The sequence below is a fragment of the Aptenodytes patagonicus genome, chromosome 5 (assembly GCF_965638725.1).
Source record: "Aptenodytes patagonicus chromosome 5, bAptPat1.pri.cur, whole genome shotgun sequence".
Classification (NCBI taxonomy): domain Eukaryota; kingdom Metazoa; phylum Chordata; class Aves; order Sphenisciformes; family Spheniscidae; genus Aptenodytes; species Aptenodytes patagonicus.
In genome coordinates this window covers 14,558,366-14,579,662 of record NC_134953.1, presented here as the reverse complement: position 1 = coordinate 14,579,662, position 21,297 = coordinate 14,558,366, and the positions used below count along the sequence as shown (strand labels likewise).

General features: G+C 36.2%; 1 protein-coding gene across 2 annotated transcripts in view; it reads left to right on the top strand.

The window, feature by feature from the left end:
- The window catches only part of PDE6C (phosphodiesterase 6C), a 28,567-nt gene extending 8,725 nt beyond the window's left edge, over nucleotides 1-19,842 (top strand). Inside the window, exons 2-22 of one of the 2 annotated variants that reach the window (XM_076338763.1) lie at nucleotides 1,028-1,180; nucleotides 1,295-1,384; nucleotides 1,615-1,755; nucleotides 2,332-2,406; nucleotides 2,495-2,559; nucleotides 2,671-2,737; nucleotides 3,492-3,539; nucleotides 3,744-3,893; nucleotides 4,582-4,725; nucleotides 4,809-4,877; nucleotides 8,002-8,148; nucleotides 8,533-8,640; nucleotides 8,748-8,857; nucleotides 10,917-11,004; nucleotides 12,709-12,809; nucleotides 13,955-14,062; nucleotides 14,334-14,397; nucleotides 15,443-15,517; nucleotides 15,662-15,745; nucleotides 16,804-16,957; nucleotides 19,784-19,842. In XM_076338763.1, the coding sequence (XP_076194878.1) occupies nucleotides 1,028-1,180; nucleotides 1,295-1,384; nucleotides 1,615-1,755; nucleotides 2,332-2,406; nucleotides 2,495-2,559; nucleotides 2,671-2,737; nucleotides 3,492-3,539; nucleotides 3,744-3,893; nucleotides 4,582-4,725; nucleotides 4,809-4,877; nucleotides 8,002-8,148; nucleotides 8,533-8,640; nucleotides 8,748-8,857; nucleotides 10,917-11,004; nucleotides 12,709-12,809; nucleotides 13,955-14,062; nucleotides 14,334-14,397; nucleotides 15,443-15,517; nucleotides 15,662-15,745; nucleotides 16,804-16,957; nucleotides 19,784-19,842 (2,100 nt within the window). Of the gene's footprint in view, nucleotides 1-1,027; nucleotides 1,181-1,294; nucleotides 1,385-1,614; nucleotides 1,756-2,331; nucleotides 2,407-2,494; nucleotides 2,560-2,670; nucleotides 2,738-3,491; nucleotides 3,540-3,743; nucleotides 3,894-4,581; nucleotides 4,726-4,808; nucleotides 4,878-8,001; nucleotides 8,149-8,532; nucleotides 8,641-8,747; nucleotides 8,858-10,916; nucleotides 11,005-12,708; nucleotides 12,810-13,954; nucleotides 14,063-14,333; nucleotides 14,398-15,442; nucleotides 15,518-15,661; nucleotides 15,746-16,803; nucleotides 16,958-19,771 lie in introns of both variants that reach the window. The other variant, XM_076338762.1, reaches the window with a different exon arrangement.
- The last annotated feature ends 1,455 nt before the right edge of the window (nucleotides 19,843-21,297 follow it).

Sequence of the window (21,297 nt, the reverse complement as noted above, 5' to 3'; positions counted from 1 at the left end):
GCACATATTGAAAGTTTTCAATCCCTCAACTCATAGCTCAGCTCATTTAGATGTGTTATCATAAGAACATCACAAAACACAACCCTTGACAAACAGATTTCCCTGACAAATTTCAAATCCCTTTTTTAAATTAAAGAGAACACTAAAGCATTTCAGAGAAAACACCAAGAATTTCTTTGATCTGAGGAAATGAAACAGTTTTCCATGAAACATGAACTAGCTTCCCAGTATTTTTTACATAAAAGAATGAAAAGAATAGTTTTTACTAAACCCTCCTCAGCACTTAGTTTCAAGGGTGAAATTGGTGGGGTAGTTAGTTGTGGCTCATTCATTAGTCACATGATCTTATTCCCAGAGGATCACACACCCAAAAAAAGCAGCTCTGTGTCCTGATTCCCCTGGTCCTACACCCTCCTATTCACCAGAAGAAGATGTTGGGCTGGGAGCAGCAGGAATGGGAGTCTGTCAGACAGGAAGGAGTAAGAGACGGCTCAGCCAGATGCATACCTGCTGGGGATGCCTCTCTGCCAGAAGCATTTTTAGCCACATACATTCAGGACAGATGGTAGTTTTAAACATTGTGTAATGGGACAGCATCATGGATTTTATTTACAGAAATAATTAAATAATAATAAGTATTAACATAGCTATGAAGTAATTCTCTTACATGCAAGCCTTATGTATTAGAGTCTCAGGTAGCCACAAAGTCATATTGCTCTCTCCTTTATTCTAGATTTTCCCATATTTTTAATTCCTCAAATTCCTCATCATTCTAATAAAAACCTGCACAGAACTTGGTTTCAGAAGCTATATTCATAACCAATGCCTAAGTTAAGCTTGTACATATAATTCTGTAAGATTGGGTTAAATAATGATAATGCTTTTTTGCAAGTATAAACCTACTGCACTGTGAAACTGCGGTCATAGCATTGCAAACATAAATTATCAAATGAAATGATCATTTGCTCTTGGTGTGGTAAATGTTATACGTTTCATGTCGTTTTTTTGTTTGTTTGTTTTCTTTCAGAACAACCATTTTTCTGACTTTCTGGACAAAAGAACTGGTTATACCACAATCAGTATGTTGGCAACCCCAATTATGCAGGGTAAAGAGGTGCTTGCTGTTGTGATGGCACTCAACAAATTAAATGCCACTGAGTTCTCAAAAGAGGATGAAGAGGTAATAACCTCAAATGTGACGCAACAGTACAGTTGTTAGTTCAACAAGTAGTTTGAGTGAATCTACCTCTTGATTTGATACTTTTGTCTTATTTTTGCTCTTTGTCATTTTTAGGTCTTTAAAAAATATCTCAATTTTATATCTTTGGCCCTAAGAAGTCATCATACAACGTATCTCTACAATATTGAATCCCGAAGAAGTCAGGTATAGAAGAATTTGTTAATGATAATACTTCGCTTTTGTGTGAAACCATTATTATTCCCACTATTTTATATTCTTGCAAGCTTATTGAAGTAAGGATAGCATCTATTTAATTTTTTTATTTGATAATAGTAATGCACCTTGTCATTTTATTCTGGAATGCCTAAGATTCATATGTTTATGTTTTCTTACTGTTGTGAACATTTATCCTCTTTCTCTTTTGTTGTAAATAGATGCTTTTGTGGTCTGCCAACAAAATATTTGAAGAGCTAACAGATATAGAACGGCAGTTTCACAAAGCACTGTATACTATTCGAATGTATTTGAATTGTGAAAGATACTCTGTTGGTCTGCTGGACATGACTAAAGAGAAGGTAACAATCCTTTTGCCTACTTGCTAGAAATGTGCTACTCCTAATTTTAAGTTGTAAAATCCATCCTTATAATTCATTTCTTCTGCATATTTCTAGTGCATGTCCCTCCAAGACACAAAGTTACAATGCTTTCTAACCCTTTGGGATAATTTATATAAAATCTAGCCACATTACAAAAATTACATGCAAAATATAAGCATGACAAAGGATACAACCACGATAAACATAAAGGCTAATTCTGAAATAATTTTTCATATTAATAATTCCATGTGAGAAAGGGTAGAAGAGAGAAGTGCAGGTCTGATTATTGCTTTATATATACACCTGCCTTCTAAAACAACAATTAAGCTGTACAACCGTCCAGAGATAAGCTTCGGATTAGCCTGCAATTTACTGGCAAACATTTCTTGCTTGGAATATATTTAACAATGTTTTCTTAATATTGTCTGAAATGTGATCATAGTACAGCTATGGAGAAGGAAAAATAAAATTGCTAACACAGATGTCATGTTGTCTATGAACACAGAACTGATTTTTTTTTTCCCTTTTGCTAAACCCTGTGTATCATTTTCTCAGGAGTTCTATGATGAGTGGCCAATCCGGCTGGGGGAGGCAGAGCCTTACAAAGGCCCCAAGACACCTGATGGACGAGTGAGGATATTAATTTTCCTCTTTATGAATCTTAATTTTGACATTGAGGTTGTACAGGTCACCTACATGTTTTTCTCTTTTTATTTAGGAAGTCAACTTTTATAAGATTATTGACTATATTTTACATGGAAAAGAAGAAATCAAAGTCATTCCGTGAGTATTCATTGGCAGCCTGCAAATGTGTGGTAATTAGATGTATTGCTGGTATAGAATAATAACGTGTCTGTATTGCAGAAATAATTTAATTTCATTCTCTCTCTAAAGGTCACCTCCAGCAGACCACTGGTGTCTTGTCAGTGGATTGCCGACATATGTCGCTGAAAATGGATTTGTAAGTTCATAGCAAAAATAAAAACTATAAGTTTTAGTTCATGCAGTTCTTCTGATTGAACAAAAAAAACCCCCCAAACCTCCCCACGACCAGAAACCTCTACAAAAATACTGTGCTGCTTCCAGTGTCATTGGTTCCCAGTGAAATCATGTGAATCAGTAGTCTGGATGGAGACAAGCCCTCAGCACAAACGACCAAAACGTCAGGAAAATTTCCCTCTGATTGTGGTGACATCGGAGGAATAATGTGTGCGTCTGATGTCACTTTCCAGGTGTGCTAAGTCTCACAACAAAATGTCAAAGTAAGAAAATCATCATATACACAGTTTTAAAATTTTCTTTTTTTCTTATCTCTTCTTGCGTAGCCAATATACGTAATTCAAAGTTGTGATGTATGACAGTTATTAGTAATCCTATGGCATTTTTAACAGCAGTAAGGGCAGAGCCCTTAGTACTCGGTTATTTCTTTCTATAAACCCCCATGCCATTTTAAACTGGAAGTGATTTTCTTAACCATTATTCTTATGCACTGTGAGACATCATACATGAGGGACTTCGCTACAAGCACTCCAGAATGATGTCTGTTAGAATAATCATCACATTTAATTTAATAGGAACATTTTTAATTTCTGTAGCTAGCTAGGGTGCTCACTGTTGTTAGCTCAGAAAATAAACATGCCTTTTTAAAATATCAGGCCAAGTCTTGGTGCACATTATATCCATTTAAACAATGTCTCCTTTTCTTTATGCTACAGATTTGTAACATGATGAATGCACCAGCAGATGAATATTTCACATTTCAGGTAATTCCAGTAACGTTAATAATTATAGATATTGTAGAAAAATATGCTAACGCTTTCCACCAGTTAATTATACAGTTGATTACATAAATAATTTCTCCTTTGTCTGTGATGCACGGGTCTTACTGTTACATTGCCTGTATCAATAGCTGTATTACTATTTTCAAAGAAATATACAACATTTCCTGTTCTTTGGCTTTCCCACAGAAAGGACCAGTGGATGAGACCGGATGGGTTATCAAAAATGTCCTGTCATTGCCTATTGTCAACAAAAAAGAAGAAATTGTGGGAGTTGCAACATTTTACAATAGGAAAGATGGAAAACCTTTTGACGAGTATGATGAACAGATCATTGAAGTAAGCTTAATAGGATTAGAGGCTTTAAGGAGCCATATGATGTTAACAAAAATATTATTGTGAAAAGTAATTTTGAAATGTCTAAAAATTTTCAAATAGGCTATATTAACATCTAACCAAATGTCTTCTTCACTATACAGTTTCTTAAGAATCAGAAATTTTACTTCTCTTTATAAACCTGAAAATTTATGAGATCATTTACATTCCAATAATGAACAAAAGTCAGATATAATTTTATTTTTAATATTTTTGACTTTTTAGTGATGGTCAGCATCTCCTAATTAGCAGTGGGTAAGCAGGCATGGAGTGCTGCTTGCCAATGGATATGGTGTCTGTGATCGTGGGAGTTCCCAGGGCGTTCATGATCACATGCACTTGGGCGAGATAAGATGCTACACAGTGTATCCACGTTCACTCAGCTGACTTAAGCTTCGTAAGCCTCGGAAGTCCTGTATACAAAATGGGAATTTGAACCCTTAATTTTTAGGTCGAGACAAACAACGTCATTAATAGCTGTGAGGTGTTAACAGAACCTGTTGATGGAAGGTAAAGGCCTCTAACAAGTAGAGTTACACATTGCTTTTCAAAGGGCACTACCAGAAACTGGAGTTTAAGAAAAATGAGTTCAAATTGTCAGTTTAATTTTATTGTCATGGTGTCATCTCCACTTTGCTTGGCCTTGTTCCAGACTCTCACACAGTTCCTGGGGTGGTCTGTTTTAAATACTGACACTTATGACAAAATGAACAAGCTTGAAAACAGGAAAGACATTGCTCAGGAAATGCTTATGTACCAGACAAAGGCCACCCCTTCTGAAGTTGAATCTATACTGGTAAGTTTCTGTCTACAGTCACAAAATTAAAGTAGGAAATTTGCTACACAAAACCTAAATTTCTTACTCATTTTCATTTTTAGAAATACAAAGAGAAATTAAATGTAAATAGTATAGAAGAATGTGAACAAAAGGATCTTATCAGGATTTTGGTAAGTCATTAAACTGAAAATTCTGGTAGCATGTTTATATCAGATAGTAATGTGTCCTCATTATAGAAAAAGTTGCGTATAGCCAAATCCTGATTAATATAATTGATTTTAGCTATTGGTTCCACAAGCTAGATGGAGTTCATTTAATAATACATCTTCAACCTCTTTGGTTCTTCTATGTGCAGACCCCACTGTCACCTACAGGGAAACATTCTGTCCCAAATATATGTCAGCAGACTCAGGTAGTCAGAGTTATATAGAAATGTTTATATGAATTAACATTTAAAGTGTTTAACTTCTTTAAATATCCATGGGGACAGTGCTATACCTATAATTGAATTTATTTAATTTTGAAAATAAAAGAAGGGACATTGATGTAAGGTCACTTTCATTCTGAGTAAGAGAACACATGTAGGAGTCTCCAGTGGAACTAACCTACTTTCAGATTAATTTTCCTGCATTTCCTTAGGCAGTGAAGTGCAAAGACAGTGATCAGTGACTTCACAGTAATGAAACAGATTTGACCTAATCGGTTAAAACTCTGCTACTACTAAACCAAAAATGAGTCACCTTCTTTTCCAGACTGTGCAGTCCTCTGGCTGCCTTAGTATTTCGATCTAGAAAGGGAGTGCCTTTTTGGAGGAAAACTCCTGCTTGTGCTCACTTACTGCACTTTGTTTTTTCTTGTGGAGTGGTCCTGGAGCACCTGCACTGGCTTACTTCGTCTGAAACAAAACTCAAAGATGTGCTCCAGGAAAACACTGACTGAACCCCCACTGTTAATGGATCAAAACAGAGCTAGGCTGAAGAAAAAAGGTCAAATACACACAAATCTGTTGACTTCCAGTACCAACCACTTCATGTATTTCCTCCTATTACACCACATTTGCTAATGTAGACATAACCATAGGGAAAAGATGTCATTAAACTATTTTTAGTTATGTACATGTGCATGCCAGAATGCAATGGTGTTAAGGTTTTACTGGCTCCCACAAAACAGAAGCTCACACAGCCTACAAGCAGTGAAACCAAAAAACATCAACAGACCGTGTGTAGCTTCACATACCTTTGAAAGTAAATTTAATTTAGCTGCATGAAGAATTGCAAAAATTAATAGATAAACATTATAAAATCTCTCTACTGGTAGAGCAATAAGTGATTATTATGGTACAGGCTCCAAATGTAAAAACATAATACTGATATGAATTTTTAAATCTCCAAAAAGCAATTAAAATGAGTTCTCTCAACATTGTGGAGTCACAAATTCAAAGGTCTAATATTCTGCACTGCCAAGGCTACATGCAAATGCTTTATCCTATTATAAGACCTGGAATCCCACATAGCTAATGGGATAAAGCAGGTGTTTCTAGATCTGATGATTCACAAAGTAATGGGTCTTAAACACCACTGCTGCAGGTTTCCTTGTCCTTGACCTCAGATGACAGTAGATATAAAGGAAAATCCCAGAGAGAAGGAAATACCTTTGCGTGGATGTTCAGCCTTATTTGTTGCAATATGTGCATACATTCAGTCACCTTTTTTCCTTATTGGTAAAATGGAGATCATTTATAGACTACTATGGAGGAAGGGAGTCATTGTGTTCATATAATCTATTTTCTGTGTTGCATCAGACTTCCCTGAATTAATTCTTGTTTGGATTGGGGTGCATCCTTTAAAATATAATACCGCTCTCCCTAGGCTTTGGGATATACAGATGAAAAGTGTTATAGAACAGTTCACTAATATCACTATTACCAGTTAAGCTATTCAATGTGACTCTACAGAATGTATACAAAATAATTTAAATTTAATACCCGCTTCTTAACTTTTGTATCCTCTGCATTATAGAATTTAGTATATGTTTTATGGAGGTTCTTCAGTACAAGAAAGAGCTGGCCTAAGCTCTGTATCTGCCTTTCAGAGAGAGAAAAATCCCTGAATGGCATCCAGACAGCTTCTAATGAAATTTAGTACATGAAGAAAAGATTATGTACTTATACAGTCCACTACTTCTGGAATGATCCGTCATTTTCATCAGTGGTCAGGATTTTTCAGAATAGAGTGTTGTAAACTACAGAAAGGCAATGACTAGGACAGAATCACCACCAACTACAGCACTAGAAAGTAAATGACTCTAAGGGATTTGGAGTAAGCCATAAGAACCACGAATACTATATGCTTTGTACATTTAAGCATTGTAACAATTTTTACTTTATGCATATACTGAGATCATTCAAGAGCCAAGCAGTCAAGAATCTATTGCAAGCAGACAAACAAGAACACAATAAGATTTGTGAATTTTTACATCTGATCTTGTAGGATTTTGCAGTCCACTTTCCATGTACCAAATCAACTTTACAGGTTTGTCTATTAAGTGTATGTAGGCTATCACAGACAAAGAGAGACTCTCACAGGAGACAGGGTAAGACAGACTAATTTTGAGAGTTGGTTGTGGAGCAGAAACAAACCACCAGCACTCCAGAGGTTAAAAAATGTACAGGAATCTTTGCTTGCCTATAGGCTCTCCAAGAGAAGACAAGGCTATGGGTAGGTAGGCATGCAAGCAAGCCTTCTGTTATTAAAAAAAAAAAAAGATGTTGTTGTTAGACTTTATTCTACCATAAAAGTAAAAAATGTTTTGTTCTAGACAGGTTGGTTTTGGTCACTATATTCATCACTATTCATAAGATCCAAAAGGGAAGAACAGCACTTAACAAGAATAATTTTGGTTGTGAAAAAGATGAACTGCAGCCTTGAGACCAGTCTAAAAGTGAGAGAATCATAGGATTTTATACTAGGAAGGAGAAACTCCAAGGCCTGAGATTTCTGAACTAAGGAAATGTTGAGATGGTCACAACATACTGTGTTGGAATTCAGAGTAGGAAGAAACACCACCTGGCCAAGACTTTTACCTATCCTCTTTGAGAAGAAAGCCAGCAGTAACACGATTGTGTTTCATAACTTAATACACATTAGTTTGTACTGAAACCTGAGGCCTTTAAAGATATAGTAAGCATACTGTCCTTAGGCAATGTTTCTACTGAAGTCAGAAAAGAAAATAAAAAAGTTTTTCCAACTTTGTTCTTGCCAGAAAAACTCTTGTGTTTTTGACTTTTCCTAACAGAAAGAAGAATTACCTGATCCAAAAGATTTAGAACTGTATGAATTCCGCTTCAGTGACTTTCCTGTTACAGAGCACGGCCTGATAACTTGTGGAATACGACTGTTCTTCGAGATAAATGTTGTTGAAAAGTTCAAAGTCCCAGCTGAGGTATGATTTATTTTGTCTTGTTTATATTTATTTTAAGATAGAAGAAAAATGGCTGACTGTAGGTACTTTAATATAGAAGTAGGCAATACTGAAATATTAGTGGTATGGATAACAATCTTCCATTCTTAATTAAACATTTGCTTAGTTGTCATGAAGACTTAAAACTAATCCTGAAATTGTGTGAGCTATGGAAGGAATGAAATCAACATGCATTTACATAAGAACAATTTGCTGTTTCCATGTTTAATTCAATGAAAAGCAATTATTTTCATAGAACTTGCACATTATTACAGTAATTTCATAGTTTATTCCAGTAATTTTATAGGAATGCCATAATTTTGTTTCAATTAACAGCACAGTCTTAATAACTTTTGTTGATAATAGGTCCTTACAAGATGGATGTACACAGTCAGGAAGGGTTATCGAGATATCACTTACCATAACTGGCGACATGGATTCAATGTGGGACAAACAATGTTTACTCTGCTGATGGTAATGTTGCTAATATTAACCTTACATTCAATATTTAGTTTTCCTTTCAATTCCAACTGAAAAATTCAGGAAGGTACACACTCAGAATTGTCTGTTTTCTTTTACAGACAGGCAGAATAAAGAAATACTATACTGATCTAGAAGCCTTTGCCATGGTTGCTGCTGCTTTCTGCCATGACATTGATCACAGAGGGACCAATAACTTGTATCAGATGAAGTAAGTACAAATGCTCAAGTATATGGATACGTAGTATTTTTAGTGGCAAATGAAAAAAAACACGTCAAAACTTGCAAAAAGGTAAGATATATATTCCATATACATCTGGCATGAATGAACTTGTATCCTACAGAAGATTTCTGTCTCAGAGCATTTGTCATGACAGCTGAAACACAAAGACAAAATGCAAAAGCAGAATCTTAGAATGGTCTCCTGGAGCTGCAATTCATTTTTAAGAGACTAAGCTCTTGCAATGCTTGGATTGTAGCAGAGCCTCACACACATGAGGCCACAAACAAATGAGAAAAGTAAATCAAAATCCCCAATTGGATTACTTTTTTTCAAGACAGGGCATAAGCGCTTTTCTGGAGAGGGATTCAGGATGTGGCATAGACAAGGGCCAGTTTAGAGGGAGACAGGATTTAAGATGCATTCTTTTTCTCTGTTTTCTACTGTCCGATTTGACTAGCTCAGTTGTTCCCGCCCACTCAGTTTACTGACTGATGTAGGTCCTTTCCTGAAGTGAAATCTCCTCATGTTATACAGGATTCTGAGCCACAGAGCTTGCGTTCTGCCACTGAGTCCCCATGGCAGTAAGTTACACATCATGAAGTTAAGCTTTGCAATTCATGCTTCTTTTTGTTCTGAGAAAATATTCTGAAGGATTTCTTTGTGATTTTTCCCTTGTTTGTTATCAAACAATATTAATTAGTAGATGCTTGTTATAAACCAGTATTAATTAATTTTGTTTTAAATTTACGTTTTCATTACAACATTACATATCATGGTGAGACCCTGAAGAGTGAACGATCTACCACTTAGTCTTTTACGTGATCTGTTAGTGCTTGTTTCTATGTGCTAGCCAGAGAACACAGGTTTCTCAGAATGTCACGTGTACCAGAAGATTATAACCATGATTTTCTGAGTACAGTTTCCCACCAACTGTATCTCCAGAATGATTCATCCTCCTCCTCTGACCCTGGATATGATCCTCCCAGAGGAGGCGTTTCAGCCTGCATGCTGGAGCATGGGGATTTTTTGATTATTCTCAGGGATTCTCCAGGTAACGTAGGAGAGAGAATGACAGATGCCGATTCTTATTCAGCGGATTGCCTCTCATCCAAATAAGTTTAAGGGAGGTTTTGAATCTTCCTACTGTGGTCTTCCCTAGCTGAAAGCCCTCTACATGAGGTCATACGCAGTAAAGTTATTTATAAAAGTTATCAGGCTTTACCATGACAGCCCTAATCACAAGTCAGAAAATACAGGTAGCACGTAGCAATCCGCCTTGGGTTATCTGAGGAACTGAGTTATTAGCCAAGGGAAGAAAGGAGGAAAATACACTTCCAAACACGCAGAACCACCTGGAGCCTACATAGATAGGACTTTTCTCCCTTCCTCCCACTACCATAGTCTGACGCAGAATTTCCTCTGCTTGAAGCTTAGCCCAACGTCAGAGGACTGCTTTGAGCTCTGTGATAAGATTGAACATACTTGAGCTGTCAGGACGTGCGCAGACCATAAAATGGTGATTTTGGGGGAGGGGAGGAGCCCAAGGGCATTAAAGGAATTAAACTCCATTATACTGTTACTTTAGATTTAACTTACTTACAGTAAGTTGAATCACAGAGTACATGACCCACAGTCATTACAGACAGACAAGTTCAAAAGCCATGCCATACAATAAATACCAAGAGATGCATAAAGGCTATTTTTAAGGTACACAGAAGGTGCGTAGATTAAACAAACAGCAAAACTGAACGTGCAAGACAAAATAGAGGCATGTTTTAAAAAACACAGGTTTTGAGTTTTGAGGCACCTAACCATGCCTTTTAGTGGGCACTGAACACGCAGTGCTCTCCAATTTCCATCATTACTCAGTCACAAGAGTGAAGGCAAGCAAGTTTTTTTTTTTTGCTCTGCATCATACCAATGGTTAAGATATATAGATTAAACTATTGAACATGCAGATCAGAAGCATTTTAATCCTAGAAATCTGAATCCTGAATCAAAAATATTGCCTCCAAAATATTATAAAAAATTGCTTCTTTTTCAACAGGTCAGCTGCTCCGCTGGCAAAACTCCATGGCTCTTCCATTTTAGAAAGGCATCACCTAGAGTACAGTAAAACCCTACTGCAAGATGAGGTATGTCTGCATGAACCTTCTGCTCACACTAATTAACACAAAAGATCCAATTAAGTTATGGTGTTACAAATTTCACTGTGTGTCATTCATTCCTCTAGGCCCAGATTAAGAAATCATGCTAAAATTCAGAAGTTTAAGCCAAATTCTTATGCACTGTCCACTTCTAGAGAAACATCAGTAATTCCACCAGGAATAGACTCACTCAAGATAGAAAGGTTTTCCTCTGGGCCTCACTCACACTTCTCAGGTTTTTTCCACTTTCACAAAACAACTAATGTTGAAACCAAAGCAGAAAATACAATACATACATACAGAATGTTGTAATTAAGCTGCTGCCCCTGGTTCAGGAGGCCTGAGCTCAGCTGCTGGCTCTGGCAGCTGAGGAGCAAAGGGATGGAGCTGTTTATGGAGGGCCCCCTTAACCCCAGGCCAGACCCCCCACACACCTTACCCTGCTAAAACAGAGAAGGCATCATGAGGCTCTGCTGCAGCTCCCATTACTGATCTTCCCTGAATTAGGCAGACGCCCTCAGCTGCCCTTCCCCAGCAGCTGCAGAGATGAGGCTCCCCACCGCAGTCTCCTCAGGCTCAACAAAATGGCAGCGGTGCAGCCCGCTGGGGCCCTCTGCACTGCGAAGCCCTGCTCCTCTGGCAGGGATCGGCCATCCTTCCCTCAGCGGTGCCTGGCTCTGTCCTGGCTACGAGGGAAGAGACTATTTACAACTCTACTACATATTTTGCAGGGAAATAAGAGATTTACAGGCAAGGCTTGAACACATGTGCCCCTTCCATCCCACTTGTTCACAGCCACATGGTAGGCACCCACGTCCACCTTCATTTTTCATTTTCTAATCCCTGTGGTGGTGCTATTTCTGACCTCGTGAGGCCACAGACTAAATCCTCACACTAACCAGTAGCACAATGATCATAAAAACCACAGATGATTTATGATTTAAAAAAAAACCAGAAACCACCTTTACCTTTATTGACGGCAATGTACTTTTTCAAATGTGAGATGCTGGGGACTAACCCCTGCTTTTTGCTGGAGCAGTTGTCAGGATCTCTGGAGGCTCTCAACAGCAGCATCGCTGCACCCCATGCTCTCACAGGTATTGTCCCCTCAGTTAAAGAAGGAAGGAAAACCAGCACACTTAGAAAAATGCTGAGCGTGATGCTCTAACTCCCTTTGCCTGAGGAAAAGGCCATTGCACTTGCTATAGTAGGTCCCCAACAGCACTGCAGGCAATTGTGCTGACCCAGGTTAACAGGAGGAAAAGGTGTCTACTGTGAAGTTTTAAAGAGTCTAGGAAAATTAGGTTTATGGAATGTGAACTGTAAAGAAAATATTATGAACTGCCATTTCTGTATTAATTATGTGGGATATAGGTGGTTTTCTTTGGTTTTAATTTATATATGGCAATAGCAGGACTTGCAACTGTTTGAATAACTGTGGATTTAGTTATTTGTGCAGCCTCTGGGGGCAGCATCTTAGATCCACCTACCATTCACACAGTTATTTAGCCATTTATTAGCCATGAATAAGGGCCATCTCTACCAATTGAATAATTTTTCATTTGTAGCATTATTTTAATTTAGGGATGGTAGTTGGCCAATTTTGTTATACTATTCTGAGGCAACCTGTATAGTACAAACCAAAGACAATGTTATAAAAGGAATTGAATTCATAAACTTTCCATCTTGCAGAGTTTAAACATCTTCCAGAACCTAAATAAGCGCCAGTTTGAAACTGTTCTGCACTTATTTGAAGTTGCAATAATAGCAACTGACTTGGCTTTGTATTTCAAGTAAGTACTAAATTCTGTATAACTTCCTACTGAAAAAAATGTCAATCCTATACAATTTATAACTGTAGTTTTCAGTTGTTTATATGCAGAGTACAGAAATGTTTATATGCAGAGTACAGAGCTATATTTAAAATTGTCATTCAGTCTAATTCTTGTAAAAAGAGAGACATTCTTAGATTCATTATAAGCTTTCAAATTAGAGAACACAAATGTATATAATACTTAGTACACATTTCATAGGTCATTCAAATATGCTTTTAGGTACAGCAAACACTATATTTCAGAGGTGTGGGTTCTGTAGCCTAATCGTAAGGTTGTGTGCGTGTGTGATATTCAGTGTACCATACTACAATTACTCATACTAAACAGGAGTATGCTTATGACACGGAAATTAAGATGCTGGTTTAAAAACAAAACTGCAGACATCAACTGATCCCAGTGCTAAATATGCCAAAGACTCCAAATATCAAATCACCCATCCTGTTCCTAAGTTACTGACTTAATGTGCTTTCATAATGGGTATTTTCCTTAAAGATATATGGAGCCTTTTGTTTTGGTCCAGATGTCTTATGACTGGGACAATTTAAAGCCAGGAGACAGGAAACAATTCAGTAAATTGCTCAACAGCAGTTATTAAATTTTAGTGAACAGTAATTCCATTATTTCATTCATTCTAAATGCAAATTAAGAGATTTATTAAGCAATAGCAAGACACCTTTATGTCTTTCAAAGTTCTTCTCAGTCAGGTCTTAGTGCTTCTTTGGATTTTTGAGGGGAGGGAGTAGAAGAACATTTATTAGTATTTGCTTCACTTTTCCCAATTCATTATGTTACAGGAAGTAACAAACAAAATACTAAAGAAATAAGAATGTCACCCCAAACAGTTTAATATGAAGAGTTAGGAAATTGGTTATTTGTTTCTTTGTCAGGAATTCTGACATAAATACTTTACCTGTCAGTGGTATATAGCAAAATCTAAATGTGCTAGGTTACCTGAAAAGTTTGAGTTCAACAGGAAGAAAGTGTCACTCTGGTACTACTATGACTAGGATACTACTTTGGAAAAGCATAAATATCAGAAATATGGTTTTCTATTTCATTTTTAATGCAGGAACTATATATGGTTTATTGGTATATTTTAACAGGAAAAGAACTATGTTTCAAAAGATTGTGGACGCAATTGAAAAAATGGAAACAGAAGAGGAAGCAATTAAATACATATCTATTGACCCAACCAAAAAAGAAGTCATCATGTAGGTGGCTAATATTTTATTTTTTATTCAATCAGTTATCTAGGTCCAGATTTTAAAAGAATTTAGGCACCTCAACATGTAAATTATGTTATTGTCCAATAATGAGCATAATCATGATTTTAAATTAGAAATGGATGTCTACAATCTTCTCAAAGTGTGCAAAATGTGCATCCATCTGCATCTTAGGTATCTAAATTCCTTAAAAAATCTAGACTTTTTTTTTTCTGTCACCATCCTAACTATGCTCCTGTTTTGTTTTGTGTTTTCAAAGGGCTATGATGATGACTGGATGTGACCTGTCTGCTATAACCAAGCCTTGGGAAGTGCAAAGTAAGGTAGGTACTTTTCGAACAGACAATAGTGCATTTGCTATCTGTTTTACTGCCTATTTGGTGCATGATAATTTAAAAAAAAAATTACTTATTATAATTTCATATATTTAAGTATCTGCACCCAACTGTGCTTCCAGAAAACAACCTGTTTTTCTGTCACTGTGAGTGTAAGGGTTCCACGATGCCTCTCCCCAACCACTCTACAGTTGTTCCACCCTTCCCTATTTGTCCTTCAGCTAAAACTGGCATCCCTGATTCTGTCAGCTGTTCTAGCTACCCTTAAATATTACGCAGTTATTTTTCTGCTATCCAACTTTTGCTATTTTTCAGGTATTTTTAAGGCACAGATTTAACAACAGTATAATTTGAATTAATTGTGTCTATTCTGTAGATCTTGGTGCCATTTCAAAGTAGCTTAAACATGCTAAAAATAAATTCTGTAATACAGTGTGACACTGCTTTGTACATAAGTACTGCAAGTACTTCAGTACTTATTGACCATCACGCTGAAGCTCATCACTTAGCCTTACAGGAATAGGTTTTAACAACGCATAATCAAAATACAATTGCAAGATGCTTGTGGAGCCTTCTAAGTAATACACATTACAGGTACTAGAAGATTCTGTTATGTTGCTAATACTGTCTTGTTCCTGTTGACAATAATCTATCATTTACTCAGCATGCACCAGAATATTGGTAGAGATAATTTGCTGGAAAAAGCCTAAGTACACCAGAGGGTGTCTACAATTTTTGAAATAAGTCCTTGACTATCTCTACAGGGATTAAAGAGTGGAATTCTATTGTGTTTGACCAAAACTCCCTATTTCTGGTGAACTTTTTAAACTACTCAAGAGAGAACGCAGCTAGCAAGAAATAAGTCCTCTCTTTGTGGAAGGGAAGTTAGTAGTAATAGTTAAGTAGTAAACAGTAATATGCCAGTTCTTGGTTAATCAACATTTTCACATTTTCTGGAAAGCTGTGTTCTTTTATTTATTTATTTAAATTTATTGCTTTCTGCTGACACTTCCACTGAATTGTGATTATTCAGGTTGCCCTCATGGTTGCAAATGAATTCTGGGAGCAAGGTGACCTGGAACGAACTGTGCTACAGCAACAACCAATTGTAAGTACTAAATAATTTAATTGTGTTAAGCAATATTAACTGTTATTAAAACATTGAATAGATAATGGTCCATGATGCTTACTAGATCATTATACCAACAAGCATGGTATCTACATAATCTAAATTACTGCTATTCTGTTCTAGCCTATGATGGACAGAAACAAAGGAGATGAACTACCTAAGCTCCAAGTTGGTTTCATAGATTTTGTGTGTACATTTGTGTACAAGGTAAGAATTAATTTTTTTTTGTTTTCCCACTGCAGCAGTTCTGATGGCACAATTAGTGACAAACTGCTGCAGTTAAAAAATTCTAGACAGCAGCAGGACTTTTGGTCACAGGGTAATCAACTATCACAACCGCCACAATTTTTCAATCTTTTGTTACTCAGAAGAATTGTTCCCACAAAGCAAATTCAGGAGATGTGAAGCAAATTCATAAAAAGTGAAGATCTCAGTGAAACTTGAGGGCACTGAGGTTTTGCTACTACCTTGAAAGACCTAGAAAGCCCAGTCTGATTCTTCACAGTCCCATTTAATATAAGTATGCAACGTGTGGATGGTTACAGAAAGCAGTTAATGGTAGAGCAAAGGGAATAGGAAACCCGCAATATTCTGGAAATATAGATATTCTGTATCTTCTGTAAGGCACTGAAATGCCAACATTATTAATCCCTGTCTAGCTTTTAATATTATCCCAAAATGTCATGCAGACATTTTTTTGCATATTATGCATGTAATATTTTAACATCTTCAGATACACCCCCATCTGCTTGGAATATACTATAGGATACTAGACTTTTTTATTATATCCTGATACTGATAATAATATGATAAAATATCATGTATCATAGTCATAATTGTATTATATGACTCTGACTATCAAATGTGGGATTAGGGAAGATACTAAAATGTGCAGTATATAATTCAGATCTTTTCTAACTGACTATGTGCACAATAGGGTATTATCCCAACACGGTATTTCCAATAATATGCCACCACTGCATGGCCAAGAACATGCTTTCGAATGTGCACCAGCAGGTACTCACATTATTTCTGTTAAAATTTTTTCTCTTCTACAGAAAACCCACTACCAGAGATGGAACAAGCGCTTGAAAAAAATGTTAAATCAAATAAAATTATTTAATCTAGCATACATACTGAATTAGATTTAATAGAAAAATGGAAGTTAGTTTTCTCTGCAAAACAGCAGTATTTCCACAAATTCAGACTGCAAAATCATCAGTGTTTACAAATTTCTAATTTACTAATTTAAATTGTTTGTATAGGAATTCTCAAGGTTTCACAAGGAAATTGCACCTATGTTTGATGGTCTTCAAAACAACAGGGTTGAATGGAAAACACGAGCTGATGAATATGAAGAGAAGATGAAAGTTGTTGAGGAACAAAAGAAAAAGGATGAAGAAGCAGCTGCCAAAAAAGGTTAAGTAACTTCTAAGGTTTTCATTTATATATATATGTGTAAGGCAGTCAACATATTCTCTCTCTCTGTCAAATTCACACATGCAGTGCACTTGTGTGATATTCTATTAAACTTTATACTAATGGTATGCAAGTTCTGAATTAGCCAAATTAGTGTTATCTTTACTTGGAAGAGGAGTAACCTTTAAAGATTACACAAATCCAGTACACTGACCTAATTTTCTAAACTGCAGAATTACAGAAAATATGACCATCACAAAAGTGAAAGGAATGTAAAATTTCTTTTGTCTTAAGACTTAAAACTGAATGTAATTAAACATTTATCTGTAAATGCTGCAATCACCTGAAGTAATAGAGATGTATCAAAATTCTGTGTGGCATCAGCCCCAAATGTATTCAGGTGCTTTGTTTAAGTTGAAAATGAAAAGCATAAGGAAAAGAGATGGGAATGAATAGTGTGCATTTGGAACATAAAAAAGCAGCGCAAATCCCCACTTCTCTTCCAAGTTTAAGATAAAGCTTTTGGCTCTAGTTCCCTACCATCAGTTTCTTGGCTGAAATACACTCTCTCATATTACAAATTTAACACTAATCTTCCTAAGACAGCCCAAGTCCTAAAATTGAAAGTACGGTTCTGCCTCTGATAACCTAGAAGAGAATCTTATTTTATAGAAACTGAGAACCTATCACTCAAGTGTAAGATTGAAGTGAGCCAGTTATTTTTATTCTGTATTGTATGTGGAACAGCAGGTCAACAGCTCTGCCAATCAGCTGAGATGACTGAAAAGGTTCAGAGATTAAAACAAAAACACATGTGATTACTACAGAATGATTTATTGTCAGCTGGTTCGAAGAAGAAAAGTTAGTTTACTCTAAGTGTGTGTTTCACTTCTTTAAAACATAAAATAGTACTGAATAATTTATTTGTTAATCAGTGTCTGTGGGAAATAGGTGAGTATTCTTCACATTTCACACAAAAGAGAGGCTACTCGAGGCCACCCATCCAGTTACTGTCAGAGTGTGAAGTGGAACTAGAGAGTTATTGGCTCCTAAAAGAAATTATACTAGGCTAAAATAAAAAAAAAAGTTGTTGCAAAGTGGTTAAAAGAGTACTTTAAGCTACATAATTTAATCAAAGCAGATTTTTGAAAGAGAAGCTTAATAAAATGAGTCAAACATTATTATTGTAATAAAATTACCAAAAATATTTTGGCCTGCTCACACTGTGATACCACTTACACACACTTTCACAGAAATTATGCCCACCCCATTGTCTCCCAAATTTATTTTTAAAGACACTTTTTTGCAAGTAATCATATAATCTTATTTATTTAAGATTAATTTATTGCTGAGAACTAGCGGGTTGTGAGTAGGAACAAAGTACTCTTTCCTTACACTGGAATGTAAGCATCTGAACTTCACAGAAATAGCAGCAAAACAAAACAAATCAACCCGGGACCTACACACAAACCTCCTTATACATTTGCTTTCTTGGCAAAGAGTATAGTTACTAAAGTCTGATCCTATGCCCTTAAGCATAAGGTTCTTAAGTAAAAATTAAATTATACATTTAGGAAGACTCAGGTATTTCTACTTCCACTTGAAGTTAGGACCATCTTACATCATTGGTATTTTGGAATCACTTAGTCACTGGCTTAAGGAAAGAAGTGTTTTCCCACAAGGAACCTTACACAGGCAAGCATGGACGGACTGATTTGCAGGAGCTAAGGATCTGACCTTTGCATTTGGTATCACAAAATGTAAGTGAATTATTTTGCATCTTTTTAAATGTGCACTGGAATGAGGCCATGCACATTTGTGAAGAACAGATCTGACACTCTCAAATCAAGGCCATGTAAATATATGGGTTTGTTAAGTCAGTTCATACAAACAATAATTTGATACATGCTGAACCACAGTGGTTTCTCTAGATCACACTGACCTGGGTATTCTTAGCCATTCAGTAGACAGAAAACAAAATAAACATATTTGCTGAACCACTACAGTGGAAAGTTCAGAACGGAAACTGAAACAGAATACAGTATTAAACTAAGAAAATAAAATACATAGTTAGTAACATAGTGTTGATTATATCCACAAATTACAGAGGGTAGGACACTGATTATGTGACATGTTTCAATGCAGGTGGAAAGGGTCGAAAATGACCTAGTAACATGGTGATCCACAGCTTTCAAATGTAAGTTTTAATTCTAATATTGGTATCTTACCTTAAATGAACCTGAAAACGCAATTTATTATATTGAAAGAATCTTAACTATGACCAACGAACATCTGTGGAATCATTTGAGAGAGACAGTAACAAAATCAGTAGCTATAGATAACAAACATAAAAAGTGTCTCTCAATTTGTAATTACAAAGGGATTCATGTAGGGTTGGATAAAAGCTTATGCAATTAGATCAAATTAAAGTTTTTGTATCATCTGCTTCAAAAATAGATTCACAGATTATATTGATCCCACAGTTTATTTCTTTTGCATGGCTTGCATACCTCAGTTTTGTATGTGTGAGACAGAGTTATTTTAACTACTGGAACTTTCCAGTAAGAGTGGTTCAGTGTGTTTGGTCCTTTGAGAAATGTTGCTATCAACTGCTACACTATATACACATAGGTATATATAGCATGTGTTACTGTTTCTTATTCCATTTTCCCAGACAAATAGTGAAAGCACATTCAACTTTCAGAAGGTCAAAACACACATCATATGCATATCATAAAAGCAATGCCTTTTTAACAAGAAATTAGAGCAGCTAAAATTAACAGAAAATATTCACTTTCCTTCTCTGTTTTTTAGCTGAAAACGCAGCTGGAGGTGGTGGCGGAAGTGGAGAGGATGGAAAATCCAAAACATGTATAATTTTGTAGTTCTTTGTCTCAGACACTGTTTCTGCTACAGAAAAGACATCTACAAAGAACTTCAATGAGCCCCAGTGGATTTCTGCTTCGCATAGAATAGTATAGATCGATCTCTTAACAATTCTCTTAAACACTTGCCATTTGCTGGAAATAATTTTTAATGGAGTAAACAAACAGTTACAATTAAAAACTGGAAAATTAAAAGAAAAAATAATGCTGCAAAATGAGTTAACTGTGTGCTCTAGATATTTTTTCATGTCACTCAATTTATATACGGTGTTTTTATTAAAATATGTAACTTCTGCACTGTCCAGAAAAAAAAAATAATTCTGACAGATCTTACATGAAATTACTGAATGAAATCTAACATGTACAATTCAAACAAAACATTGCGATTTTCGTAACTTGTATATTTAGATTTTTATATTATGTGTATTTCCTTAATCTGGAATTGTCCTTTTCCTTCATTCTCAATACTATATGAAGTTCTAGAGTAACCATCTCCTTCACTTTAGGAATGCACAACACAATTCCCTGGCTCATATGTATCAAAAGCAGGTCCGTGGTACACAGTATTTTTTCAAAACTACTAAGGATAAACCTGTAAATTGTAGCCATAGCTCAGAGAAACCACTCTTTTGCCCATGTGCAAATGGCCCTGCCCACAGTTCCTAAACTGACCACCTTTTATGGTAAAAATCTAAAAAGGCAGACCGTAAACATCATACTTTGCATACAAGTAAGAGTTGACTAAGATACCTGTACCAGTATATCTACAGCAGGATCTACATTCAAAGGCATTTTAAAAGGCTCATGTACTTCCAATGCACCTTTTTTAAAACGCAGTAAATGACCGTATTTGAAAACCAATGAACTGCCACCAATTTAACCTTGGAGGGAGAGGACAGCAGAAGTAGAGCACATCAGAATTCACACTACCTCCCTTTCTACAACCAAGAAGACAGACTGCACACAAACTAGCTCTTCATAAACAACGATCTCCTTACCAAAACCTTCTGTTCTTGAAGAATGACAAAGTCCGCTCCATACCTTCTACTCAGGTCTCATGAAGCCGACTCCTCCTGCAGATGAAGGAAGGAAAATGGCTAGTATATTATGCACAGATCTGAGTATTCACTGGAACCAGTTCCAAATCTAAGCGTAGATGGATGTCAAATGCAGTTCCTGCAACAAACAAGTTTGACACGCAGACTCAATCCTGCCACTTTTCTTCCCCCTTTAAAGAAAGCAGAGCCATACTTCTTTTTTTCTCTGAAGGGCCCTCAGCAGCCAGAGAAGGGAGAATGATTGAATTATTTGCCGTATTATATACACCTCTCTAAGAATGCTCTACGAACATAGATACTGTGTACAACTATTACCCAAAATGAAAGGAATCCACAAAAAAATTCCCACTTATTACACACTTATTTATAAATGGGCCAAACACTTTACACAAACTTA